Below are 26,219 nucleotides of genomic sequence, written 5' to 3'. Positions count from 1 at the left end.
GAGAACCCAGTGTCGTGAAATTTTGAAGCTCGGCATAATTTCAGACTGACAGCTTGCCCCAAGCCCCCTGACGAGACTTTCCTAATCTTGATTTAGGTGATGTATCATGGAGTCGTACGCCATGCTGAAGGTAGTAGATCGTCATCGGAGGCATGTGAGCCTTGAAACGTTCGAACCAGGCATACGAACGGTGCTGCATCCCTACGTCCTCCTTCAAGAATTGCTGGCTATGGTGGGTTCGTGACCGCTGGAAGCTGGTGGACGTCGCTCCTCCATCTTGCCACATATGTGACACCGCCAGTGTGAGCTCTTCGTACACCATCCAATCATCATCACGACCCATTCTCGCTTTTGCCGTCTAACCCCAAAATCCACCGTATATCGTAGGACTACCGTTTGCGAATGTGAAGTGATGGGCTACTAGTGAAACTCGTGAAAGTTCTGCATGTCTAGACGATAAGGAGACGTTGAACTACCGAGTGCTAATAGGGCACTCAGGGTGGTATTCACCACAAGATGCATCGCATCCTAAGTGCACGGCCTGAAGGGGTACAAGCTGGCTTCTGTGATCACTCAACTACCTACTTAGGTACCCTACATGCTCGATATTCTTTTAACAGCCCCGAACATTGCCGAATGTTCTTGCTCCGCCGTCAACACCCGACAGCTTTCGCGAAGATGACTGCATAAGCATCTCGGCATCCGGCATCCGCGGTTTCATATGCTTGGGACACTGACAACTTCCTGGCAGTCTCATCAAACGAGGACTGCATGCTACATCGTAAAACCTAAACCAAATGACGACCTGTGCCAAGAGTTGCCGTTATGCTCAAGCTCCACGCGAACCTTTAGAGAGCCACGTCGGTAGCGGTAGCTCTTCTCCGGTCAACTCGCCGCTACCTAGCCCTGCTATCAGCGTGATAAACAGCTTAGCCAGTTGGCTCTAAGACAAGCTCGTGATATACGGCGTGGCTGAAGTTGATGACACATCTTTCCCAACTCACCACTTTGCCACCACCTCGAGCACATCAACTCCGTCCTAAGACGATCACGTCTGTATGATCTCTAGATTAGTCTGGAGCGGGCCCTCTCAGTAGTGGTTTTCAAGAAGCTTTGTATGTAGCGCTCATCCGTCAGATCGTGGCCTGGATTAGGTTTATGCTGATATCGGTGCTCACCCTTATGGCTTTTCAGACTTCGTCCGCCCCTTTCGGATCGTGTCAATGGTACTCGATAATATCTTCCGCCGAGGGTCTTACTATACGCCGCAATACTCGTTAGGTTGTGTAAGCTAGTATGAGGAACCTAAGCTGGTCTAAGTCATCTCTAGGTAGAGTAGAACAAAGTAAGCGCGCGTGTTATAAGCTAACTATGCGGTAAGGACTCCTAGCTGCGCGAAACTATCGACTAGGCTTATGAACGAGTCGCGGCCCGCACTCGCGCGGGTGACTATTCGCGTTGGCCCCACTTACGTGGCTTGTAGAGGTTGTAGGTCTTAGGAATCGCACCAGTATTAGCCTCTAAGCCAACGATGATCTCTGAATGTCGCTCGTCCAATAATTATAGGTTCTCATTAGAGGCAACGAAGTGAATCATTGGCCTGATCTTGGATGCCTGGCATACCGGAGGGGCGAGAATAACCGTTTCCGAATATAATAGTCCCAGTCACCTCCGCATCCGATGCAGCGGCTTGCATCCAAAAATGACTACATTCTACCCCTGTAGCGCTTGTAGCGCCGGGAACCACCCCCAGCTTGCGCATGCAGCATGTGGCGCAAGAGCCATTATCGGCCTATGAGATGTCGTGCTCGAGACATACTGCATAGGCGCGCGTAATAGGCCAGGGTCTCATTTTGGGCTGGGCCACATTTTCGTTGCAGGCAGTGAAATGCGGTCATGTACTCTTAAGTTCCAGGTGTTAGCATCGCTGACTAATGCCAGTTTCGCCTTGAGCAGCCCCTTAGCGACCTGAGCAGCCCCTAAGCGACCTAAGCAGTATCTAAGCTCCGTTCAACAACGCCCCAATAGAATCGAGCAGTTTTGGGCAACTAAGCACTGAGTAATAACGACCATGCACCGTCGCGCTGTCTAGACTTTGATCGGCAAGATCAGATAAGATTCTTAAGTTCGAGCTGCTCCATTATCAAGGCGGTATCTGACGCAGTTGGTGCTCGCCAATGGCTACACCTACAACCTGCTCCAGAGACTCGGTAGAGACGTGTTCAGAACAGACGGGTCACCGGAGCTCGGCCTTGACTCCCGCAACTCAGACGCGGTTGTCCTTATTGTTATGCGAGCTTACCTTCGCGACCCTGCCCGGCTCACCAAGGTCCAGCGGCGACTCATCGATGCGAATGTGGTTCGTCGCAGCCGTCTCAAGTACGCCGGCAGAATAACCCGAAAGGCAACAGAGAGGCAATCTCAAGCAATAGATCAGACACAAAATCGACCTATGCCCGAGAACATGGCGACGACCCAGCAAAGCTTACCGAACGAGGCATCCGAAACTCTGGGCCCTCCAAAGTCGACCCTGAGCCCGTCAAGGTCAGGAGGACCAGCCATCACCAAGCAAAACAACGAAGAGAGGAAGCCTACCTCGAGCTATATCATGCAGCCGGCCACCGAGATGGGGTCGATATTCAGCATCACAGGGGCTCTTATCCCCCCAAGGACGAACAGATCTGCCGCCACAAAGATGTCCGCGAGAGTTGGTCATCTCGACTACCCCAAGTGTCCAGCTGAGCATGGGCAGTTTCCCTGTCCGTACTGTCCCATTATTCTGTCGGACGACTACACTCGGCGAGACAAATGGAGGTTTGTTATCTCTCTGTGGACAGAATAAGCACTCCCTGGAACACTCTGTACTAACGTGCTCCAAACAAGGGCTCATGTTGCGCAAGATTTATCAGCCTACGTATGCGTTTTCGAAAACTGCGACTCACCGGACGAGATGTTCCCCACCACACTCGAGTGGATGTCGCATATGGCGCGTTATCACTCCCAGGTTGAGTGGACGTGTACCCTGTGTGCCAAAAACGATGAACCGCGAGGTGCTTCTGCATACACGTTTGATCGTGCAGAGGAATTGGAGGCCCATCTGCTCAGTCACCACCACTTAGTCACTGGTGCCGACTTGGGCCTAATCGTGGAAGCCGGGAAGCACACCGTCGGAATCCAGCAGGTGGCGTGTCCGCTATGTCGCCTCGGCCTGGTGTCGAGCGAGTTCGAGGCCGAGGACGAAGCTGCCGACCACGGGCAGGAGACGGGCCTCCTCCAGCTCGAAGACGACGAGCACGTGGCGACACACATTCACGAATTTGCACTACAAGCATTTCCGCCACCAGACACCGCCTCCGACAACATGGACTATGCAGCCTTGTGCCAGCTCCTAGGCGGAACAATCTTCTCGGAAGAGGACCGCGGAAACCCGAGTGAAGTCGAAACTCGGTATACGAAACAAGTCATCCCCCCCCCTGGGTCAACCTCACAAACAGCAGCCACAGCGGCACACACAACATCGTTCAAGTACAAGCAGGCACTCGCCATGCAGGAGGAGACCCGCAGAGCGCTCAAGTTTGAGAAGACCGAGTCGGACCTCTCGTCCCTCGCGTTGCGACAAACCACCGCCCCCAGCACCTCAAAGCTCAGTGCGGCAGGAAAACTCCAACATGTCCTCTCATACTTTGGGACCAAGAACCCGTTCGCTCGCACCATTGGCGGAGACGACACGGTCTGGCTTCTTGACAACACCGCTTACCGCAACGCCAAGACTGGCAAGTGGGAGACCGAATATGTTGCGGCCATGTTCTCGCAACACTCGTCCTGTGCTATCATCGATGCCGTAAACCTCGTCGCACAGCAGATCGAGCTACAGGAGAGTGATGACGGATACCCCACCTTACAGGAGCGGCTGATGCCTTTCATCCAGGACATCCGGCCTGGAACCACAGTTCGTGTTCTGCACGGTGGCCAGCCGCCACTAATCAAGCTTAGACCTAGCCGGGGGAATGGCATTAGCGCAAACATCAAGCAGATCCCCGACAGCACGAATGGGCACATTACCACAACTTTTGCCAAGGTGCCCAAAGGCGCCAATGGCATTCTGGAGTGCAGGACCTTTTATGCGGAGCCCGAAGGCTGGGGCGTCATCTCTAATGTGGACGATACTATCAAGATCACCCAGACTAGCGATCCGATCGGCATCCTGCGTAGCACCTTTGTCGACACGCCTCAAGTCTGCCCCGGCATGCCGGAGCTCTATCAGCGGATACAGGGTATTATCAAGGAGACGTCGCCTTGGTTTTATCTTTCTGCCTCGCCCTATAATCTGTACCCGTTCCTTCGAGACTTCCGCCAGCACAACTTCCCGCACGGCACCATCATTCTTCGCGACTCTAGCTGGATGAGCATTCCTGGTTTACTGCAGACGTTGACCTTAGGCACGGAAGACTACAAAGTCGACCGCATGGAGAAAATCCACTCATGGTTGCCGAAGCGCAAGATGATCTGCATTAGTGACTCCACACAATCAGACCCGGAGGCTTACGGCGAAATGTGAGTAGACCTGCGTTCCGTGATCTTCTTGAGAGACCTGTGACTGACAGTTGTCGATCAGTTATCGCAAATACCCTGGCTGGGTCAGGCTCATACTCATCCGCAAGGTTGAGGACATTGCCGCTATTGGCATCGAGGGCAAGAACGAACCGAAACGCTTCGAGGACGCGTTCAAGGACGTGCCGCGGGATGCATGGCACGTCTTCCATAGCCCGACAGAGTGTGATGAGCTCATCCAGCGTGTTGTTGCAAAGGATCCTTGAGCTGGGACTCGTTGAGGACATGACTTTACGACCACAGACTACTTTTCTCGCGATCGGGATTGCGGCCGTGCGTCTGCGTTTCACTGTTGTTTCGGACATTAACGTGTGGGCATGCTCTTTCAGACTTTGTATAAGCTTATTTGTTGATACCACGTAATGATATTTCAACATGCATGCTGTGGCTCGGTCTTGATCGAGCCGATAAGAGTGTTCTCTCAAACGATTCTGCTATTTACTTGTGGCCATTAAACAACACCACAAATCCTTTATGCGTGCGATTGACCCTCAACTTCTGCAATCAGCCAGGACGACTTGCCTTGATATCATCTCAAGATCACCACCACCTCAATCCTCACCAACGTCGCGCAAATCTACCTCAAGGAGCAGAAGCTCAACCCCGGCGTCAGGTGAACCGTGAAGCTCGGTAAGGCATGGAGGCTAGGCAGCACCAGTCGCACCAACTTCGCCGAGACCTTCGACGCATTCAGTGGCAACAAGAACTTTGCCGACATGGAACTCAACAGCGTGGTCTGGCTCGAGACCAGTCTTCCCGAGCCAACGAGACCAAGCGTCGCCGTGCCTCTGACCGCTTGAGGGACGCAATTCTTGGTGACTCACCCCCTCCCCAGCCCAAGAACAAGCAGCCCTGGCACATGTCTCCCACGCCAGCCAGCCCAACCCCCGCTGGTCAAGATCCTGGTGATGGTGATATGGCGGCTGCAACCCCTGTTCTGGGTGATCAAAGTCTTGGTAATCATGGTCTTGGCGCCCAGGGTCCTGATGATCAGGGTCCTGATGATCAGGGCCCTGATGGTCAGGGTCTTGGTGAGCAGGTTCCCGGGCTGGGTCTGGCTAGGTCTTGGCATCAGTCTCGATGGTCACGGTCGTGGCCATGGTCCGAACTTGGGCTTCACTGGTCCTCCTGGTGCTAGTCGTGGTTCAGCTCAAGGTAGTGCTAGATCTCGACCGCCGTAGGCGCTGCCTAGCTTTCCTCGATATCTGGCCAGTTGCGACTCGACACGATCCACTTTGCGTGAGATGAGGCGGACACGCGAATGGTTCCATATCAGACTCGAATGCCGGACAAACGATAGGTCAAAGAGCGGAGAGACGCCCTACATCCTAGACCCCATCTTAGTAGCGAACCATTCTGGAACCAGCGTTGCAATCTCTGTAGGCAGCCGGCCAAATTGTCTGCGACGCAGAAACACGTCCACCTCATCGACGTCCATACACTAGGCGGACTTGGCTTCAATACTTCGGGAAAGAACGGCGTGACTATGAAGGATATCCTCGAGGATCCAGCTATCCCCAAAGTCTTCTTCGACGTCCGTAGCGGCGCTGACGCGTTGTACGCTCACTTCAACATTGCCCTCCAGGGAGTCGAGGATGTGCAACTGATGGAGAATGTTGCGCGACGAAGGGCCATCCAAGAGATTTCTCACGGCCTCGCTAAATGCGTCGAGCCTCACGGTAGTGACAGAGCGCTTGGCCCGTGGCGGGATAACGAGACTGTCAATGGGAGCTTTGGGACCAATACGACAGCTTGCCCGTTAAGGCCAAACTACATTAACGTTACTCCTGACTCGTGAGGTCACTAATAAAACTTGGGCACTAACAGTAGGTGCCAAGCAAAAATAATAAAGGAGGAGGTGATTAAGAGCTCTCCGGTTTTGTCCCGGGCGTAATAGACTCCAAGTGTGTATGTCTCGTGCTAACATTCGCTTGATACTCCCTACAGTAACTAGGTGTATCTCCCCTAACAGCAAAGTTGCTATTCCTCTAGTTGGGGTTGCGATAGACACTCCTTGACTATTCCCTTTCTATTCTCATTATTTTCCCGTCTTTCTCTCACAGAAGACATCCACCCTTACAATCAATATGTCGGAGACAGATAAAATAAAAAAAGGCTCGAAGCGGGCGTTGCTGATCGGTTCACCGGTTGGGGCGCTCACAGGGCCGGCAACGGACCTTGACCTAATGGGTTGCATCCTTAAACAGTACGATTTCTGCCTCACACGACGCTCCGTCGAACGAGAAGCTTAATATCCTACTACAAGAAAGGGCATTCTCGCAGCATGGGATCACCGTATCGGGCAATCGTCACCGGGTAGACTCATCCCACCAGCGCCTTTCGTGGGAGAGTGCTCTTAGGATGATGGAAGGCTCCGCGAATGCCGTTACCTAGTAACGGCAGCCGTCCTTGATGGAGTAGCGGTATAAAATAATGCGTGCGATATGAGGGTCAGCCGTGGAGGTTTTGGAAATGGTGGAGGCACCTGGGCCGAATTCAATCCAGGGCGAGAGGGTGATAATGCTGGAGTCCAAAATACCAATGACGGCACCGTACTCATACGTGGTTGAGCGTGTAAAGAACGAACTCATCGACTCAAAGGTCTTAGGGAAAGCAATGCGGGCGAAACCCTACCAGCCTGGGTTGAAACCGCTGACACGATCGAGAGAGCGGCGCGGGTTCCGGAGAAGGCCTCGAGGTAGTAGCCAGGACATTCGTGAGGATGCTATAGGAAGAACCAATAAAGGTAGCAGCGGTGCAAGCGCCGCCAGTTACAAGTAGAACGCCACCATCACGCCATTACTGCCGCCACCGCTGAGGAGGGGCCAGCCAGGATTTTAAGCCGAGATGTACTCCGCCCAGGGCGCGTGGCGCACGCCTTCACTGACCCGATGCGCGACATGGCACCAGGCATCACCCACAAGGTCGATCGTCACCCAGACCCATCCTGTCCAGCGCTGGAGCTCCAGGTAACTATTGCAAAGTATCCCGGATGGGCCACAGATAGTATAGACCAGGCTTCACCAACTCGATATATGGATGCCGTCGATGCATAAATGCAGTACTGTACTAGGCAGGTCAATGCAGGCCTTGGAAGCATGGAGCCCAGTCTTGAGCCCAGTCTTGTACATATTAATGCAACACTACATCGTGAAGTATCCTCGTATATTTGGGGATGAGAATTTATCTCCTCAGGATTCAAGTCATTCAGTAGTTAGGCTCACACCTCCCAGAAATCAAATGATTACATAACGTAGCGCATAAGGTACGACTCTTATGCCGGCTGCAAGGGCGACTGTATTACCTAAGGATGTGCGCCGCTAGAAAAATGCACTGTTTGCGACCTTAGAACGGAATGTAACGTTGGGCTAAAACGGACGACCATAACGGACTGCACATAACGGTATGCTCGTGTCGAAAATAACCCTCGAAGTGGGGCGGCCTGGGAACATCAGAAATGTGGCGCGGTCAATCTGCCAAGACATGGCGAGGGAAAGTGTCTCCCGTTTATGGACCCCATATCTTCCGGAGATGGATGTCACTTACCTATATACACAAGACCTATGACCGTCAGACTAGTAGTTGGGTCGGTGACGACCAGCGAATCCCTGATGTTGTACGTTTTTGTTTTTTGTATAGCACGAATGCAGTCACAATTTCTTTCTATTATAGCTTGATGAATGCACCTTGTCTCCGCTCGGTGACCAGTTCCTTAGATTTAGTCGGAGTTTGATATCAATGGTACGTCTCATCGTATCCGTCCTCCAGGGAGAACGAGCCACGTCAATCGTCCGTTCTGACATTGACAAGTCCTGAGATATGAACTGCGTTTATTCTATGATAGGGCACGTTTTACTCAGTCCGTGCCCCTAGGGACAGGCGCCGCCCTATACGGGCAGTAGACTCTCCCCATCAGATATAATTTCTCAACTCCTAGGAACGCCTGGTTAAGGACTCATAAGTCTGAAGGCAAAGGATTTCTTTGAACCTACCCGCAACTTCTCCAATGAAACATCACGAGAATCACCACGTGGACTGAGGAACGCTGTGACCAAGTCTCTCTTCCCGTCCTGCACCTTTCGGACATACTACAGAATCGATTAGCATATGTCACTGTCTGCCTATGAAAAACTATTTCAGATTCACCTGCTCGATGGTGTCCTCCATCACATATCTGATCATAGTCGTTTCTTGCACCTGTGTTATGCGGTGAACGCGTGCGAATGCTTGGTCCTCGATAGCAGGATTCCATTGTGGCTCCATGAGATATGCTCTTGAGGCGGCTGTTAGAGTCAACCTAGTTACAAATACAGATGGAAAGTTAGCAAGTCGAGGCGCAGCCAACAAAAACCATACGTGGCTAAAATTATCCTACCCTAGAGCACCACACGAAAGCGAAAGCAAAAGAACTTGGATCTCGTTCGGGGCGGAAAACGTTTCGAGGATTTTGGCCCGCTCTTTCGACTTGACCGAGCCGTCTATTTGCAGACAATGTATCCCAGATCGGTCGAAAGATGTTCTGGCAATGTCTAGCGTCGCTTTCCAGAATGAGAAAACGACACTGCTGTTTCATTAGCCGTGGATTCCTAAATTGATCATCCGATCTTACCTTTTCGTTCCTGGCATTTGTTTCTGGAGATCGTCCACCAGGGCGCGGATCTTGCTAGGGGTGTCATGGTAGCCGATCGATTCTCCCGTGACCTCGAATGAAAGACTAGCGGCCGGCTCTGACACCGCAGCTGGCGCGACCACGCAAGGCGTCGGACATGCACAGATCCTGGGCCCGCAGGAAGTTTCGCCATCAAGCTCCACCTCGTAGCATGACTTGCACCAAGCACGCAAACATTGCGTGAGATAAAGAACAGCTTGGCCTGCGTTTTCGTCTGCCAAGGTCAAAATGGGCGTACTGCACTCTGCACAGACCGTGTGCAGTCCAAGATCCAGCATTTGTGAGAAGGCCTTTGTTGCGGCGTATTGGTCCCAGTCATTCTCTCTGAGTGGACTTCGCGCAGTTGGGGTTACCGAGATCGGGGTATTGGAACGTCCAAAAGCGCAAATTTGTCGAAGTACATCAATCTTCTGGAGGATGTTTCGGTACGAGTTACTCGATGCGATGAGACTCAATGCACTGTCAATAGTTGACAGTGCTCTGTCCTTAGCTTCGTTGTACAGTTGAGCCTCGCGCTCGTTGAGACGCACTGAGACGAGAAGCTCCGTCTTGTCCGGTAATGGCAGCTCCTTGGATCGGCGAAGCATCATAGCAGACAACAGTCTTTTCACTCTAGTGACTGCCAGTTGTTCATGGCCTTGGCCCTGACGGACCAAGTCAGAAATACGACTGAGGAAGACATCCTTTTTGTTGTACGGACTCGCGCCGATAAATTTGAGCAGTGGGAACAAGTCGAGAAGTCGATTGGTTATTGGCGTGCCCGTTACGGCCCATCTGTTTCGAGCCATGATATCACACGCCGCACGAGCGGTCACAGCTTGCGGGTTCTTGATGCTGTGCGCTATTGATGTAGTCAGCCATCAGATTCTACACTCCTCGGTACTTGTCTGACCCATGAGTCGTATACCTTCATCTAGAATCACACGATGCCACCTCGTTTGGAACAGTATACTCGTGCTCTTGCAAGTTGTCCAGTCTCGTGCAAGGGTTGGGTAAGAAACAAGCAAGACATCGATTGATCTCAATCCAGCTGCCTTTTTCAATCTTTTCGAACCATTCTCAAGGTGCCATCGTACCGACCCTGGTTTGGTATGTCTGACCGAGCTGTTAGCAAGTTGAGTTGTATAGAGTCATAACCGCGATAGCACTAACTTGGTGAGCTCCTTGTGCCAGTATCCCAAGACTATGATGTTATGTCAGAAGTCGGGTTGGGCCCAAAGTAGGAATGAACATGGAAACTTACGGTTCGCCGGGACAACAATCATTGTAGTATATGGAGAGACGCTGTAGCCTTGTGAAGTATTGGCAACCTCCGACAACTCATGAGCAATGAGTGAAATCATTGTCAGTGTTTTGCCATACCCCATAGTGTCGGCAATTATGCCGCCGTGGCATGGCGCCGGCGGCAGATTCTGGGTTGAGCCGTCCACATTATTGACGTATCCGCTTGTGGAAGTGTTAGTAGCTACTTCCAAGGTCAACCCGCCGATTTTCCCTGAGCTCACCAGAACTGATTGTCACGGGTTGTGGCGATCGACCAGACGTCCTCAGCATGAGGCTCGAATCGCCAGCCGCCTTCTCGGGCGAGCATGAAGCTCAAAGCTTGTTTTTGGTGTCTAAAGCGGGGATGTCAGAGATGAAGAAGTACCAGGAGTGGCGGATAATGGACCTACAATTTCAATGACGTAGTAATGAGGTTGGTGCACTCTGTCTCCTCGAGCGAGGAACCGGTTGTGAAACCATCAAGGATATTTTTCGGTTCAATGATGCTGGTAGTAACATCGGGACAATCATGTTGTGGGTGGAAGATACCATGAGTTGTTTTCAAATATGGTTCGTTGAAGAGTGATTGTGGGTTGTGGTATAGTGCATCCAAACGGGGCTGGATCGGAAGCTGTAAGTACAACTCCTGTGCGGATAGTACGTCCACTAGTGGTGGTATATGTGTGCGTAGCCCATACAAGATCGCTCTGAGAGCCAAATCGCTGGATGTACCATATTTTGGGGAGGATCCTGGTTGCTGGCCGAGCGACATTTGCAGTTGTAAACCCTCCCGTTCCAATAAATTCAGTAGGGAATGATGACGTTTGTCGATCCGACCGATCATCCGATTAGGATCCGATATACTCGATACGTGCCCGTCGGCTCCAAGTCGTACGTCAGTGTCTTCCAGATCACTCGACTTCTCAGCTCCGAGCATCGAGATATTGAGGTAAAGCTGGTGTTGTCGACGTTAGCAGAGGAAAGCTCACATCCACATTTCATAACACAAACAGACCATTCCAAAACAAATCAACGAGGAACTGTGCTCTCTCTCGTTCAAATCATTGCACGGCTGGGCCCCGATTCCATGACCATCGGTCATAGCTGCGAGGCAATAGCCTGCCACTGCGTAGTTCCTGGAGTCGAGATCTAATGTTGGCTCGGAATTGTACAGACGGTATAAGCACGGTGGTCGTAAAACTGAGCACTTTGACATGCCCCAGGTCACCTAGGTATCAATTACCAGCTGCTTGCGGAGGACAATTTTCTCAAGGTAAGGCTATGTAAAAAAGAAAAAGAAAAGAAAGGTGTGGTCCATGCCATGCAGCACTGCCACACACAGAACGCAGGTGCGTGGCTGAGCGTCATGCACCCAGCCACCCTTGGCACCAAGGCGTACTTCCAGCATTGCAGGCACGCCTGATAAGGCTTAATGGCGGTATGGCAGCCTGGGAGACAACACCCTCTCTCAGCCATTGTTTTGTTTTCTCCTCTCTATTACCTGCGGAACCTTTGCACTCACGTGTGAGTCAATGCGAGCAACAATGGCAGAACGGCTTATACGGAAGGCGTGCGATCGCTTCCGCGCTGAGTTGACCCCCGATCAGGTGCAACAAATCCAGTCTCTCGGGAGGCTCGATGACATCAAGCATGCGCTCCACCAAGTAGAGCGTGAGCTTACTGCTCGACAAGCATTGCGCGGTTTTGGTCGTCTAGCACCGTTCATCAATGCTCTTGAGCACTATGCCAAGGCCATCGAAGTCGCGTGTAATGGCACGCCATTCATGCCATGGATATGGGTGAGTCTGGAAAACATGAGAGTTCCAAATTGTGACCAGATCCTAATTTGGCAGCAGGCACCCATAAAGCTGGTGATTCTGGTGAGCGATTCGCAGTCCCTGCTTCATTGCCACCTCTGACCAGCACTAGGCAATCCAGGAGTCAACCAGCTGTTTGGATAAGATGCTTTCCGCGTACGCAAAGATTGGACAGCGCATGCCCCGCTTCGCGCGATATGCTGGCGTTTTCCCGAACGATTCTGCTTTCCAGCACCTGTTAGCTTGCCTGTTTGAAGACATCGTCGAGTTCCATCGTAAATCATTTGAGCTGATTCGGCGCCCAGGTGATTACTCGAGCGCCTCCCCATGCAATCTTGGCCAAGCTAATCGACAATGCAGGATGGAAACTGTTTTTCGCCCCACTCTGGGGCAGATTTCATTCACGATTTGATGAATTGCTTGACAACATATCGTTCATCAGCGATGAGATCGACCGGGAGGCGATATCGATTGATATCGTGCAAACGCAAGACAGCCGCCAGAAGGAACAAGATGAAAACCTCCGACGCGAAGAACGTTTACAAGCCGAGCAGGTAGCTGCCGTGATGGGCTGGCTGGCTTCAGATATCATTGAACAGGAGGACAGATTGGAGTGGCTCCGGGGTCGCTGCCATGATGGGACCTCATGTTGGATCACGAACCACAAAGAGTTCAGATCCTGGCTGCAACTTGGTCGGGGAAGGCCTGTTCTCTGGCTCAACGGAAAACCTGGATCTGGTCAGTGCTAGAGATTCGCAATGACTGGTACCAAGACTCCAGCTAATGATACCAATGCACAGGCAAATCGGTAATCAGCGCCAGTGTGGTGGCTTTTCTCAGAAACGCCAAACGCAGGGTGGCGTACTACATCTGCAACTATCAAACGCCCCCAACAAACATCACCGCACATATCCTCCGTTCCATTTGCGCCCAGGTCATCACGATGATGCCAGAGTTTATTCCTTACACGTTTGATGAGTGTATCGCCAACGGACAAGCACCATCTGCAACCTGTTTAAGCGAGTTGTTGTGCACCTTCCTGGGCCAGGTGACAGACCTACGACTTGTGTTCGATGGACTGGACGAGGTACAGTCTTCGGAGCACCGAAAGTTGATCAACGATATTATGCGACTTACCAAAGGCCCAAATTCATCATGTCGCATCTTGTTCATCAGTCAAGACGTACCAACGATACACGGTCCGCTGTCCAAAGTGCCCGCGGTTCGCCTATGCCAGGAGATACATCACATCAATAAGGACCTAGACCTTGTCATCCAGATGAGACTGCACGAGATTGACGAGCAGAACGAGGGGATGCTAGGACCACACCATATCTGCACTTTGAAGAATGACATCTTGGCAAGATCAGAAGGTATGGGACTGCTGAACGCACTGTAATATTGTAGCTGACGATTTGCCAGGGATGTTCCTGTGGGTTCACCTGATATTAGAGCTCTTGATGAACGCCTCGAGTATCGCTGAGCTGAAAAGCGAAGTTGCTTCTGTGCCCAAAGACCTGACCGCATTGTAGGTCATAAGTTTGCCCTTTCTTTTCTGGCTCCAATGACTGACAAATTTCACACAGATATGTCAAAATCCTCAATAGAATCAAAACTCGCTCTGGAGATGACTTCGGGAAGATTCGTCGAGTCTTCTCCTGGCTGCTCTGCCACAAAGGCGGGGATAAAATTCCATTATCGAAGTACACGGTGAGGATAGCAATGGCTGTCCACCCTGGCCGTCGAGTGTTAACATATGATGACGTTCCATTCATTCACGCTGTGGACATCTGCAAACCACTCATTGAGGACGGACCTAATGGCTCCATAACTTTCATCCACTCTACAGTCGCAACGTGAGTCTGGTAGAGTTGCCCGCCACAAAGGATTATGCTGAGATAGGATCACAGATTTCTCGTACAAGAAGAAAGCGGGCCTTTCTTGTGCCTCCAGGACGCGAGAGTCACTGTGACATACGCGTGCATAGCACATCTGTTGCAGTCGTTTCAGCTCGTCTCTGCCACCAACGCCACAGACAGCCTTTTACCGGTTGCACGCTTCGTATATGGATTTCTTCCCTATGCAAATCGATTTTGGTACGATCATCTGAGCCAATGCGCGGAGAGAAGCCTACCAGAAGCATTGAGGCATTTGGTCGTTGAATTATGCGCCACCTACCGTGAGCTTGCGCCGCCCAAGAGGACTGCCGAACCGTCAACCGGACAGTCGCAAGCCCCAGAAGCCATTTTTCAAGGTCTTCTCGAGGCTGATGCCAAGACTTTGAAGGAGCTCATCTCGTGTAAGTCAAACAATCCGATAACGATGTCAATGTGAACATATCCCATCACTTCTCTTGTGTACTTCTGCACTCTAGTAGTGCTTCAGATTTTCCTCTTTCGTAATTGGCTAGGCAACTCGTTCCTCGTGTGTTAACCTTTCGGAACTTTTCAGATGTCACGACCAACCACTCCAGCGACAACGACAATAATCCGATGACAACAGCCATCGAAGCGCACCAGCTCATCACCAGGAAACTGCTGTTGGCTACAGATATGTCTGAATTACCAAAAGAAGTTCTCTTGCAATTCAAGGACACAGTTGGATCAACTGCCTTCACTTGCGCAACTTTCGACTGTCCTCGTTCTGTGGTTGGGTATCCTACACAATGTATGCTGCAGCAACATTCTTTGACCCACGGGCCGCCGCTACGATGCTTCGAGGGTTGCAAGCTGAACGATGTCGGGTTCACTTCTGTGAAGAGCTTGAAGTCACATAAGCGAAAATATCATGGCGAGCATGTCCCTGAAATCCCTCGGAAGTTTCAATGGAAGCACGACGGTGCCGCTACAGCCAAAGCAAACGAAGAGGAGGAATACGGAAAGAAAACAAAGAAAATAGAAGTTCAGCTCAAGGCCGGTATAGTTGGGCAGAAGACGAACGAGGATGAAGAGGAGAAGAAGGCGAAGGATGGAGCCGACGAAGCGTCTTCCACAGCGACCGCTATGCCGGGACAGCAAATTCCCGATGGCCCAGAAAAGAACACCGTCTACGCTCAGCAGCTCCTGCTCGTAAATGGTATCAGCCCGAGCCAGTTGACACCTCAGCAGTTCCAGCAGTTCCAGAACCAGCCACCACATGTTCAGATCAAGTCTATTCAGGCATACTCCCAGAACCTGCAACAAAATCACGGCCTGCAAATGTCGAACAAACAGGCAGCTAACCCCAACGCTCCTCAGGGACAGGGTTCTCCAATGATGGGACAAGCCCCGGATGGGACCAACCTCAATGTGTACTACCATCCCGGGGAGATGGGAGGTGCCGGCCCTAGCAGCCTTGCTCTGCAGGAATATCAAATGAAATTAAAGCTACTTGAGCAGCCAGACCTGAAGCGTCGGATGATAGCCAGACAGGAGCAGGACAGCATGGGCAACATACCACGCGCCGATGGACAGCCAGGTCCCGCTAGTGCTCCTGGCCATAACGGGCAGGGTTCCCAGGACACATCTCCTCAAGCCGCTCGTATAGGGACATCACCAAATCCATCTGAGCAGACGAAGCGTGATCCGCCACAGATGAACTCTGCAGGCATACCATTACCCCTACTCGAGGGCACCAACTCCAGAGGCTCGCCGAACCCGATGAACTTTATGCCTTACAACATAGACCCGAATATGAACCCTAAGTTCTTCAAGCCAAATGGGCAACGACATGGAGCACAATAGTATGGGCAATGTCCAGATGAACGGGGGTATGCTGCCACCCAGCTCCCATCCTGGCCAGCTTAGATTCGACGGTCTATGGATACCAGAAATGGCTGCCGCCGCGCGCCTGCAAGGCAATACATACCATCAGGACACACAATACCTTCACGTACGACCATAGGATCGAGAAAATTGAGGGTCCCGTCCGCTCCCCTGCACACAAGCTCGATACCGCTGGACTAGTAGTTGGGTCGGTGACGACCAGCGAATCCCCGGTGTTGTACGTTTTGCACTTCATTTTTTTGTTGTTCGAGAGTCAGATGGTGATGGAGACCCTAGAATAGCTCGTCAAGGCAGCCATGGCCGCGAATCATCTGTCAACCCTGCACCTCAATCATCTCAACGAGGGGAGCGATTCCAACTGCATACAGCCCTGCATCAGTGAGCACATTGACAAAATAGGCGAGCCTGTCTCCACAGTACTGCCAAACGAAGCAGAACGAAGACATGATGTGGCTTGATAATTTGTCACGGCACTGAACAAGGATTCCGATGGGAGGCATGCGGCCGAGGAAGCAGGAGCGTCCCGTTTGCAGAAAATGGTCACCAGAATACAGCAATTCAGCCAGACTGCAGCTGGGCCAGGCTCCCGTCCTCGCTTGTCCCTTTTGCCCTTGCCACAATAGATGCACACGTGTGTTGCCACTGATAGCTGACGCCTTATCACCATACTCTACATTGCCTTTGTAGCAAATGTCCTTTTCCATCAGCCAGTAACTCAATGGCTCTCATCAAGTGTCTCAGAAGTCGTATGCTTTCCGTCCCTTGCGACGCCTGGTGCTCGGTGCGAGCCAGAAGCCATGATCCTTCTCCGCGTGGTTCCTGTAAGCATCGAGGGTTTCGAACTTCACTCCTGCGGAGGTACAACCAGGTACCACGCAAGTGATCTGACTTCGGCTCTCAAGTACTGTCATCTCCCGCAAGTGCTGTCTTTCGAAATGGTTCCTCATTACAGAAGCACGAGCGTAGCTGTAGTATCTCTGACTGTCGGGCAGTCTCCTGTCACCAACGCACCGTGGACAGACGTACTTGGTAATGGGAGGCTTTACAGGCAACCTCTGGGTCTCACTTGGTGCCGAGCTTGACAAAGGAAGCTTCGCTGATATTGGCATCTCGCGTTTCTGACACAGGGCAACCATCAGATCCGCGACTCTCGTCCACAGAGCGTTCCGAGCGATACTTGATGTCGGTATCGCATCCTCAAGCAAGATCTCTGCAAGTTTCTGTCTTTCTGGTATGTGGAGGTTGATCTCCGGTTTCACTTCTTCCAACTCTGTTATGTCCGCTCCAGCGAGTTGTTCTTCGATGTCCCAGTTCGGTTTGTTCTCGAAGTAATATCGACGGTATTGTTCTTGGACATCCTTGCTTCTCTTATCGCGCTTCTGTCGAATCTGTGTCGTGAGCTCACGAATGATATCCTCTTTAGGATTGTTGTGGATATCGTAATGGCCGGCCTTGAGCGTTTCTCGTTCTCTTTCTAATGCAAGTATCTCAGGATCTATAGGCAAGGAGTCCCAGACCTCTGGCGGTACCATATTCCGTTTTGCCGAAGGATCTCTGGTCAAGCTCATATGCCCCATCAGATTGATGAGGCTATCTTGGGTCGGCTCATTCAAGAATGCGCTCTGGACGTCAAATTTGACATGTTGATTGATGTACGCGCTGTTAAAGGTCGCCCACTTTGGGTCGTGTCGCATAGCTTGGTCACGGACAGCATCTGAAGCCTGGCCTAAACGCGGGACATGCTGTTAGTCTTCCCAAACATCCTAGGTCAAGTGTTCAGTGGGGCGTCCAACCATTGATGGCGTTTGAAACCCCACGACGGAACGCCCGAGGGGTGATAGCATGCTCAAACCCTGCCTCGAGGCTTTGTCTTTTGAGGTCCGATGATAACTTGTCGTAAGTCATTGGCGGTTCTGAAATTGGGTCGGACGTGCCACACATTCGAAATATGGGTCGTTTCAGCCACTCTTCCTTCCAACGGAGAGGCAGACACTGCATTCTTTTTGGGATTTGGAGGTTGTAAATGGATGCCGCTGTCGTCAGCCCTTTTGCAGCGAATGCTCCATCACGAAGGGCGGCCACAATGACTGTGTTGATTAAGCAGAATATGGGTCGACGTGCTCTCGGGAATGTGTATATCGTACTGTGGCTGATCAATTAGAGTGTGAACAGCAAGGGATGTGGAGGTTTGACTTGCGGCTTAGGCTTTCTATCCTCTCCTTTATGGTGGATCAGCTTCATTGCCAGGCCAAATGTGGTGCCTCCATCCGCCTGATCGCGAAGCGCGATTAGGCGGATATCTTCATAGCATAAACACTTCGGACGACCTCTTCCCACCGTCTCTTGGCGTAGCAGCTTCTGGATAGCCTTCGACGCGTCGTCTAGGCATTGTTCGTCATCGTCATCATCATCGTCGTGTCCATTATCCCCGAACAGTTGCTTTCTTAACTTCCCGTTTGGGACCCTTTTCTCGTTGAAGACGAACTCCGCAGGCCTAGCACCTGTGCCCGACAAAGCTTGACAGATTCCCGGGAGGTTGATGACTCGATGGCGTTCCGTTGCGAATATACCACGATCGAAGGCTATGTTGAAGACCAGGAGAGCGTGAAGGTCGTCGGCATTCACAACTGGCTGCTCTTTCATGTTGGGAGGATGCAGCTTGAAACGAGGGATAACGACTGTCTTGTGCCACTACAAGAAGTTAGAGAACTGGTACGACTCTCTTGGAACAGCCGCGGAACAGCCTACTTACCTTGTCAACCTCCATAGTGTCAATCTTCGCAAAATCCCGTCGTGTGGTTAACACAAACAACTGCTTGAAGCGTCGAAAATATCCCCAGGTAGTGCCGTAGGAGTTGATTGCCCCATTTTCGCAGATCCATAGCAAAAAGTCCATGGCAATGGCTTTGATGTTTTCAGTCTCTTTCAAGACGGATATCCAGTCGCCGAGGTTGTTGGATTCGCAGTAACTGAGGTGTATAACTTATTAGAAGTCTTCCAAGATATGACATGTCCGATGACTTACTTTTTCCATTTTTTTGCTACGAGGTAGACACCCAGCTGCGTCGAATCAGCCCAGACAGGGGGAATGAATTTCAACTCGTCGAGGTTTTTGCGCAACGTTTCATGCTGTGAGGCGTCGAGCACATCTGGCCGTTTGCTCCGTTGCTCCGCCTCCCTCTTTTGAAAGAGGCGAACAAAATCAGTGTGTGTTCGTGCAGCATTCGCCAACGACGGCATGGTGATCGTCTTGATGGCCGCATTGGCGGGCAAGCAGGCAAGTGAAGGAGGGCATGGCCGCGGTTATTATGGTACTGTGCTTGAAGCTTCATAAGTGGCACAAGGTCAAGCAGGGGTGCAGTGCAGGGCGCGGCCTGGACGCGCTGAAGCAGCCCCGCCCCACCCACACCTTTCCGCACCCCTGCTCGACAGAATACTGTTTCCTGTCCGAGTTTCCAGGTACATTCAAGGAACATCGTAGTGTTCAAGGGTCAAGGAATTGATCCCCAAGCCTGCTCAAAAATGATTCTTGGGCACCGCCTTTCATCTTTATGTTGTAATCCCAACCTAGATTGAACCACGTACATATGCGATGAGAAGTTGCGCCAAGCTTGGCATTCCTATTGCCTCGTTAACACTATAGCTACGTGACTTGCCTGACGGAGGCGGTGCTATTTCATTATGGGCCGACGTGTTGTGTGCTTTGCTGATTCTACATGCAAGGCTGGCTTACTTGTCACGGATACCGCATACCTCCATTTTCTGTTCTGCTCGTCGGCACCGCGGATTGTGCCTTCCCACCTTGCATTGAACTGACTCAACGGACCAGGGAATGGCCTGCTATGTCACGACTCGCTCCTCTAGATCTGTCCCACCCCGTTCGGCCCCATCAGCTACCATTGCCGAGGAAAGTACGTCAAAGGTTCTTGGACTGGTTCATTGCTCACTAAGCTGTATAATCAGCCTGGCGAGGCAGACTAAGTGGGCTCGACTCAAGGCTTAGCATATGATAAGTCCTCGCCGATAGGGGCGTAGTGGCATGTGGAACTCCTATAAAGCTTTGGTTTGCCCCTCCCCATTTCCTGCACCAGACTTCCCTCATCAGACCCAACGAACACTACTACATATAAGCCACAGCCTTCCCTTCCGAGCTTCCGAATCCAGCTTCAAATCTCGACCTTACATCCCATTCCAGTCCAAAATGTCTTCGGACTACATGCCCGCCATGACGGCGCCCTCTCCCCAGCCTGAGAAGAGAATGCAGATGAACGGCACAATGGGTCTTATCTTTATAAAGAAGCCCGACGGGCTCTACGTGTGGCTACACCAGCGAAGGAAGAAAACAACGACGTTAGTGGATGGCAAAGTCACTAAAGTGTATGGCGGAGAGCGTAAGTGTTGCACTACGCCCGAATTCACTTGGACATCCAAGAAAACTACTCACCGCCTGTATATGGGTGTGCTAACCACATGTAATGCAACAGACAGCTTTGCCGGCCCGGGCGGCGGCGCGGAGCTCGGCGAGACACCTGAGCACAGTATCCTCCGCGAGGTTGCTGAAGAGTACTTAGTTGACCCCGAGATTATTCCTATTGACAACCGTAACGTACTCGCCGAAACAGACGATCGCATGGCTGACGGCAGCTTCTGGCGCTGTCACTTTTATCTCCTTAACCAGCGCAACCGTAAACAGCGGCCACAGGTTTGTAACATCGCATACCGACGACGTCTTAGGCATGTTTTCGACTTAGAAAGAGGCCTTTGCTAATGTGTTTGTCCCTTTAGATTGCCGAGTCGGAGAAGGAGAAGGCTACCCACGTGGAACAGTTCAAGTGGTCGGAAATATTCCGTGCTATCGAAGCGGCGGCCCCGGATGGCGAGACGGACCGCATTAAGACTACAATTGAGGGGAAAGATGGGCAGCGGGACGTGTATTTTTTTGCTTCCCTCATAAACCTTGTCCGCGAGCGTCCGGACCTTAAGGATGAGAGACGCATCCTGGACGCGTACGAAAAGGCCGGCGCGCCCCTGGAGCCTCTGGAGGAGTGAGGCCGCGTCGTTGAGCCGTGGCCCCTTTAGCTAATGCGCTTCGGGGTGTACTATGTAGCATTAGCCAGTATAGCTGTCTAGTAGCTTAAGCCTCTACAGATACCTAGAAATTGAAGCATATGAATACCCGATATATCATAGTGTAATCATAAACCGGCTAAGTTACATTTAGCATATTAACGCGCTGATAATTATGCACTGTGTTAAACGAAGAAATGCCTTCCTGGGGCAGAGGAAATAGTGTAAGCTACTAGCGGTGCTTGTTAATCGCCCAAGAGGGCAGTTTTGTACTCTGGACAAACACTTAAGAAGCTATTATCCAGTTACACAGTACTAGATTGGTATGCCTGGGACATTTCATGGAGGAATCCCTTTCCAAGATGGCTTAGATAAACAGCCATGTTATACTATGATAGTGCGAGACAGTACTCCGTGATAAGTGTGCAGTCCTCTAAGGTCTCTTCTAGCTCCCATGTCGGGCACTGGTGATCGAGCCACTTGATAGCATAATACACCAAGCCATTACGATCCTCGTAATGGGCACAAACATGCTCAATCTTACGTAAGACAGTCTGTCTAGACCCATACGGCCGTAAGCTACCTTCTTTCCAATCGTGGAGAATGTAGTTATCTTCAAGTGCCCAGGCGAGACCAATAAAATCTGCGGCCTCATTTGAAGTTCGGATCTCTAAGCCATGAAACGTTCGATTATTTACCCTAACGGAACAAAGTACTTGGGTCACAACGACATCTGTCGACCATGTTGTTTGAACGGCCGATCCGCGGAATATCTGTTGGGGTTCAAGTACGATCATTTTAGAATACACAGTTTATAAACGGTAAGGCAGGAAAGAATTCCAAAGAAAATATGTGATGATATGGCTGGAATCGTTGAGTAGATAGTGAAAGCGAAGTTTCTCGTTCTTAAAGAGCCCGCCGCCTATTTATATTAAGAAGGCTACAAGCAGAGAGTCCTAGGACGAATGATAGTCCGAAAGTAGCTCGTCCTAGGAGGCTCGTAGTCCCATAACGCCAGTGGTACCAGGATAGCTAGCGATCCTAGGAGAGCCGGTACACCTGTGGTCCCAGGACAGGCAGTGGTCCTAGGACAGTCAGTGGTACCAGGATAGCTAGTGGTCCTAGGACAGGCAGTGGTCCCAGGACAGCCAGTGGTCCTAGGACAGCCAGTGGTCCTAGGACAGCCAGTGGTCCTAGGACAGCCAGTGGTCCTAGGACAGGCAGTGGTCCTAGGACAGCCAGTGGTCCTGGGACAGCCAGTGGTCCTGGGACAGCTAGTGGTCCCAGGACAGCCAGTAGTCTCAGGACAGCCAGTAGTCTCAGGACAGCTAGTGGTCCTAGGACAGGGAGTGGTCCGAAGACAGCTTGTACACCCACGGTCCAAGGACAAGGTTAGTCCAAAGCCGAAAATGGAGCGACCCTCCATGTTCCAAAACTAGCTCCTAGCACGGGAGAATGCTTGCTATAAAATGTAGGACTACTCTACATTCTTGCAAAATACTAACTACGTAACTACTCAAGATGGGTCATAAACCTTTCCTATCACTCTTCGCATTCGTGCTTTCACTATCTAAGGGTCTTTGCGACACTTATCAACATAACCTCTTCGAACTTTGTGACGGTAATAGGCATTAATCCCTTATACACTTACATATACTAGTAGCTAATAATAATGAATCTCAGGCATACGCGTACATAGTACACAGTCTCCAGGTGCCTTCTCTGGGTCTGTTATCCTAGGTGCAAACTGCCATCTATGGCCCAATTCATCACGTGTAGCATACTCGTACCTCGATTTAGCGCCTTGCCTCTGGAACCACGGAGGACGCTTAGCTATATCAGACTCCATAGACGAATGTGGTGGCTATTTCGTGAATTCTTGCGAAAATTGTTTCCTTGATCCGAAGCACAATACGTTATCTTGCGAATGTACATCGCCCTCAGGGAAAAAGATGTCAAGCGTATTGCTAAGTACGAGCTTAACGCCCTCTCTATCTAAGTGAGAAGCTAATAGTTAACTAGGCGACTTTCTGGATGCTTCAGCTGGACATCTAACTTGCTCTAATGGAGCCTGGATTGGTGCTCGTGGTCCCAATATAAAGGCCTGTACAAACACGACTATGACCTTTAATCACAGGCGGAGTCTGTTTGGGAAACTAAGCACACTATAAGATTATGCTATGGAATTACTGATATACTACACTTATTGAGAGCTTCTTCATTATATAATTCGCGATCTTAGAACAGTAGACCAATGATACTATATATGACGTCAAACTGGGACGGTAGTATGAGATGGAGAAGGGAAAGAAAGCTTGCGCTATCAATATGTTCTCATTTAACGACGATACTCTTTTTGCAATAACTCGAATAACTATCATAACTCTTCCCATACGAGGTATTGCCATTCAACCTCTTGCAGTAATCCTACTGATACTACTCGCCGACAGAACGGGCACATTACTCCGATATATCTCATAGACTCCTGGATACAGGACTTGCAGAAGACATGACCTTCATTTCGTGAGTCTAAGAATGCCAGTAAATAAGACGTATTGAACTTACCGCACGACTGTATTGCAATCGGGTTTTTGATTATGTCCGAGCAAATAGAGCAATCAGAATCCCAGCCATAGAGCTGTATACATGGCAATCCCACGAGAATCGCGCATAACAAGCAAAGTGCCTTGTTTCTGTTAGATGGGCTGGAATCCTTCTTGCAGGCTACGTACCGGTTTGTTTCCCAGGATAGCATAAAGAGAATCGCCGTTCATAAGCTCGGATATACACCTCGAACATAAGTCTCGCTGCGCCTCGCGGAAATCTGGCTTGTCTCTGTGCGCCATAGTCTTCGTGATCATTTGCTTTAGTTTACGTAGGAAAGCCATGTGGTGCAAATCATGCCCTTCTGATTGACCTATTTACACTAGGTGCCCATAAGCGATAAGTTAGATAACGTTCTCTACTAGTCCCAAAACTGTAGCTCCGATTTTGGCTTCACTGAGGGTTTCTCTATACGTTCTAGTGCCTCATTGGTTTTGGCGCTGTTGATGTCTTCCTACAGCCTATTTTCTTGCCATGGGTGACGGAGACACGCCTCCGTAATCTCGGAGGTAGTAAAGACAGTCCCTGCTGGTTTTTATGCTCCCCTATACGTTTTCCTGGGCTCGACAGTTCCAGTCGAGGACGCCTGTACTTGTAGTGGGAAGAACAAGCTCCAAGGATTGAAAACAGCGTTATCCTCGACTAAATGAGCTCCCGATTGATTAAGCAAGAGTCGCTGAGCTTCTGCGTTTCGGAGTCGCTCCCCGAATATAGTGTTCTGCTTAGATAGGGACGGTTCTATAGCACTGCCTTGGACAGGTCTCGCGATAGCAAGCTGTGGATCGAATAAAAGATCGCATTGAGCGTCCGTAATAGTGCGAAACAATTTGAAACCACCCACGTTGGTACATAAATCCATTTGATTTAGTTCTTAGTATTACTATCTCTCAGCACAAGGTGAGCCGAGCAATATATAGTGTCGATATCAATTCAAGCCCCTTCTCATCCATAAATTGCTCTGCGTAAAGGGCTATTAGGGTAGGCTATGATTTACTAGTAAGGAGCCGCGCATATGTAGCTGCTTGTCTACCCAGAATAGGAGTCATAGATCCTCAGTCCTCACGCATATCCTACTGTAACAATGATTGAACCCAAAGTGGCAATCTTTGTTGCTACGGCGGTACTATCTAGTGCTTTCCTCGCTGCATGTGAGCCCTTGGCTCCGTGCATCAATCTGATTCAGTATCAGATGGGCCTTTGCTGCTTTCCAGATCTGCCTTGTCCGTTTCAGAGCAGCGGCGGAACGACCAGCGTAGAGCAGACACAAATACCACACTCAACCTGCGTTGACACCTCGCCATATACCACATCGCCCATCGCGGGTCCTTCCGAGGGGCATAGCAATCTAGGAAACAGCTCTACCACACCTGCTATCTCGCACGGAAGTAATGAAGTTACTTCTAGCACGGAATTTCCATCAGAGACCGCTCTCGGGAGCTCTGACGAATCAGGACCAATTGTCAAGACTTCCACTACTAGTTCGCGGTCTCCAATTTCATCCACGAGTGCTTCGGAGCCTTTAGAACAGCCTATAGGTAGCGCAGGCGCTTCGAACGTCTGCAGCCTACATATCAATCAGTCTCTAGGAACCCTGCACCAAGATCCTGTTAAGATTGAGTATCAACTTTGGAGAATGGACAAGCCGTTGTCAAATGGCGAGTTTACCGGGCCATGGGGTACAGACCACACATTTGCTACCTCTGATACTAAACTCATGGAACCACTAAGTATAGGTCTGTCCCAGACAGTATTACCTGGGACGCCAGAGCCAGAGTGTGACCTCCCTGGGGGCTATCACGCACCTATCAGGAAACGTTGCAAGCAGATGTGGGTCAATTATCTACTCGAGTTTCGTTACGGGGATATTGTTTGGGATAGTCGACACAATCAGGATCTCCTCACAATACCGCACTGTCAAGTGGGCGGTTGGGATCTTCGTTTTACGTATAGGCGACAGCTGGACTGCGCCTTTGCATGCTAAGGGAAGCTTACTGCTTCAAAACGCAGCTGCAACGACGCCGTGGAAGTACGCGGTTCACAACAGAGCTAAGGGCTGCGAAATCCATGTAGTAAAATAGCCTAGCTAGTATGATCCCTATGAATGTACCCTATGCCTATCACTACGAATGCTGTCCCTATCAGAGTACCCTACGCTCTGATTCGTCCTTGCTCCAGGCTATATTTGGCTACTCTAATTTTTGGGTACATGGCGTGTACTTTCAAGCGAGCTAAGCAGATCTGGCTTAAATGCGACTTAGTACGGTGAGTACCGGCGCTGATTTTGGCGACGGAGTTACTTATAACGTAGACGTCTCGCGAAAGGCTGTTACAGTCGAATTCGAAATCGGTGTCCACTTTCGCTCAACGCAACTCTCTCTGCGCACGGTCCGCCTTGTCTTGGCGATACCAAGTGTGGAGCCATAA

General features: G+C 50.8%; 8 protein-coding genes across 8 annotated transcripts; 5 read left to right on the top strand and 3 right to left on the bottom strand.

The window, feature by feature from the left end:
* Positions 1-3,544: 3,544 nt before the first annotated feature.
* B0I36DRAFT_254265 (uncharacterized protein) lies at positions 3,545-4,817 on the top strand (the record flags this gene model as incomplete). Its single annotated transcript, XM_046150808.1, has 2 exons — positions 3,545-4,554; positions 4,616-4,817. 2 exons carry the CDS (start codon positions 3,545-3,547, stop codon positions 4,815-4,817), a joined length of 1,212 nt encoding a protein of 403 aa, XP_046006089.1.
* A 431-nt stretch (positions 4,818-5,248) lies between these two features.
* Positions 5,249-6,409, top strand: B0I36DRAFT_355252 (uncharacterized protein; the record flags this gene model as incomplete). The annotated part of the gene is made up of 3 exons (XM_046157420.1): positions 5,249-5,642; positions 5,674-5,766; positions 6,057-6,409. The coding sequence occupies 3 exons, from the start codon at positions 5,249-5,251 to the stop codon at positions 6,407-6,409; spliced, it is 840 nt and encodes a 279-aa protein (XP_046006088.1).
* Positions 6,410-8,249: 1,840 nt separating this feature from the next.
* Positions 8,250-11,762, bottom strand: B0I36DRAFT_337765 (SNF2 family N-terminal domain-containing protein; the record flags this gene model as incomplete). The annotated part of the gene is made up of 11 exons (XM_046155701.1): positions 8,250-8,544; positions 8,604-8,699; positions 8,758-8,908; positions 8,987-9,172; positions 9,221-10,121; positions 10,188-10,375; positions 10,433-10,463; positions 10,524-10,726; positions 10,786-10,896; positions 10,954-11,498; positions 11,559-11,762. 11 exons carry the CDS (start codon positions 11,757-11,759, stop codon positions 8,524-8,526), a joined length of 2,634 nt encoding a protein of 877 aa, XP_046006087.1. The 3' UTR covers positions 8,250-8,523.
* Positions 11,763-12,045: 283 nt separating this feature from the next.
* Positions 12,046-16,344, top strand: B0I36DRAFT_337764 (uncharacterized protein). Its single transcript, XM_046155700.1, has 9 exons — positions 12,046-12,342; positions 12,400-12,423; positions 12,473-12,665; positions 12,721-13,098; positions 13,161-13,733; positions 13,783-13,888; positions 13,947-14,216; positions 14,271-14,659; positions 14,812-16,344. Exons 1-9 carry the CDS (start codon positions 12,076-12,078, stop codon positions 16,080-16,082), a joined length of 3,471 nt encoding a protein of 1,156 aa, XP_046006086.1. The 5' UTR covers positions 12,046-12,075; the 3' UTR covers positions 16,083-16,344.
* Positions 16,345-16,803: 459 nt separating this feature from the next.
* On the bottom strand, positions 16,804-19,364 carry B0I36DRAFT_298808 (FluG domain-containing protein; the record flags this gene model as incomplete). The annotated part of the gene is made up of 5 exons (XM_046151960.1): positions 16,804-17,850; positions 17,918-18,246; positions 18,295-18,815; positions 18,877-19,093; positions 19,150-19,364. The coding sequence occupies 5 exons, from the start codon at positions 19,362-19,364 to the stop codon at positions 16,862-16,864; spliced, it is 2,271 nt and encodes a 756-aa protein (XP_046006085.1). The 3' UTR covers positions 16,804-16,861.
* Positions 19,365-20,325: 961 nt separating this feature from the next.
* B0I36DRAFT_355248 (uncharacterized protein) lies at positions 20,326-21,173 on the top strand (the record flags this gene model as incomplete). The annotated part of the gene is made up of 3 exons (XM_046157419.1): positions 20,326-20,515; positions 20,609-20,826; positions 20,910-21,173. The coding sequence occupies 3 exons, from the start codon at positions 20,326-20,328 to the stop codon at positions 21,171-21,173; spliced, it is 672 nt and encodes a 223-aa protein (XP_046006084.1).
* A 1,532-nt stretch (positions 21,174-22,705) lies between these two features.
* B0I36DRAFT_337758 (uncharacterized protein) lies at positions 22,706-23,390 on the top strand. Its single transcript, XM_046155699.1, has 3 exons — positions 22,706-22,812; positions 22,875-23,162; positions 23,214-23,390. The coding sequence occupies exons 1-3, from the start codon at positions 22,713-22,715 to the stop codon at positions 23,360-23,362; spliced, it is 537 nt and encodes a 178-aa protein (XP_046006083.1). The 5' UTR covers positions 22,706-22,712; the 3' UTR covers positions 23,363-23,390.
* Positions 23,391-23,568: 178 nt separating this feature from the next.
* Positions 23,569-24,079, bottom strand: B0I36DRAFT_355247 (uncharacterized protein; the record flags this gene model as incomplete). The annotated part of the gene is made up of 3 exons (XM_046157418.1): positions 23,569-23,720; positions 23,757-23,829; positions 23,924-24,079. 3 exons carry the CDS (start codon positions 24,077-24,079, stop codon positions 23,569-23,571), a joined length of 381 nt encoding a protein of 126 aa, XP_046006082.1.
* Positions 24,080-26,219: the final 2,140 nt, after the last annotated feature.

This window comes from Microdochium trichocladiopsis, assembly GCF_020744255.1.
Source record: "Microdochium trichocladiopsis strain MPI-CAGE-CH-0230 chromosome Unknown B0I36scaffold_12, whole genome shotgun sequence".
NCBI classification, from domain to species: domain Eukaryota; kingdom Fungi; phylum Ascomycota; class Sordariomycetes; order Xylariales; family Microdochiaceae; genus Microdochium; species Microdochium trichocladiopsis.
The sequence above is the reverse complement of the archived record's forward strand: the minus strand, read 5'-3'. Positions and strand labels throughout refer to the sequence as shown.

Bases quoted from the DNA above. Each gene is read 5' to 3' on its own strand.
- B0I36DRAFT_337764 (XM_046155700.1), top strand. From the start codon at position 12,076: ATGCGAGCAACAATGGCAGAACGGCTTATACGGAAGGCGTGCGATCGC. The intron at 12,343-12,399 runs GTGAGTCTGGAA...ATTTGGCAGCAG, and splicing joins CATTCATGCCATGGATATGG to GCACCCATAAAGCTGGTGAT. The intron at 14,660-14,811 runs GTAAGTCAAACA...GGAACTTTTCAG, and splicing joins TTTGAAGGAGCTCATCTCGT to ATGTCACGACCAACCACTCC.
- B0I36DRAFT_337758 (XM_046155699.1), top strand. From the start codon at position 22,713: ATGGGTCATAAACCTTTCCTATCACTCTTCGCATTCGTGCTTTCACTA. The intron at 22,813-22,874 runs GTAATAGGCATT...AATGAATCTCAG, and splicing joins CCTCTTCGAACTTTGTGACG to GCATACGCGTACATAGTACA. The intron at 23,163-23,213 runs GTACGAGCTTAA...ATAGTTAACTAG, and splicing joins GATGTCAAGCGTATTGCTAA to GCGACTTTCTGGATGCTTCA.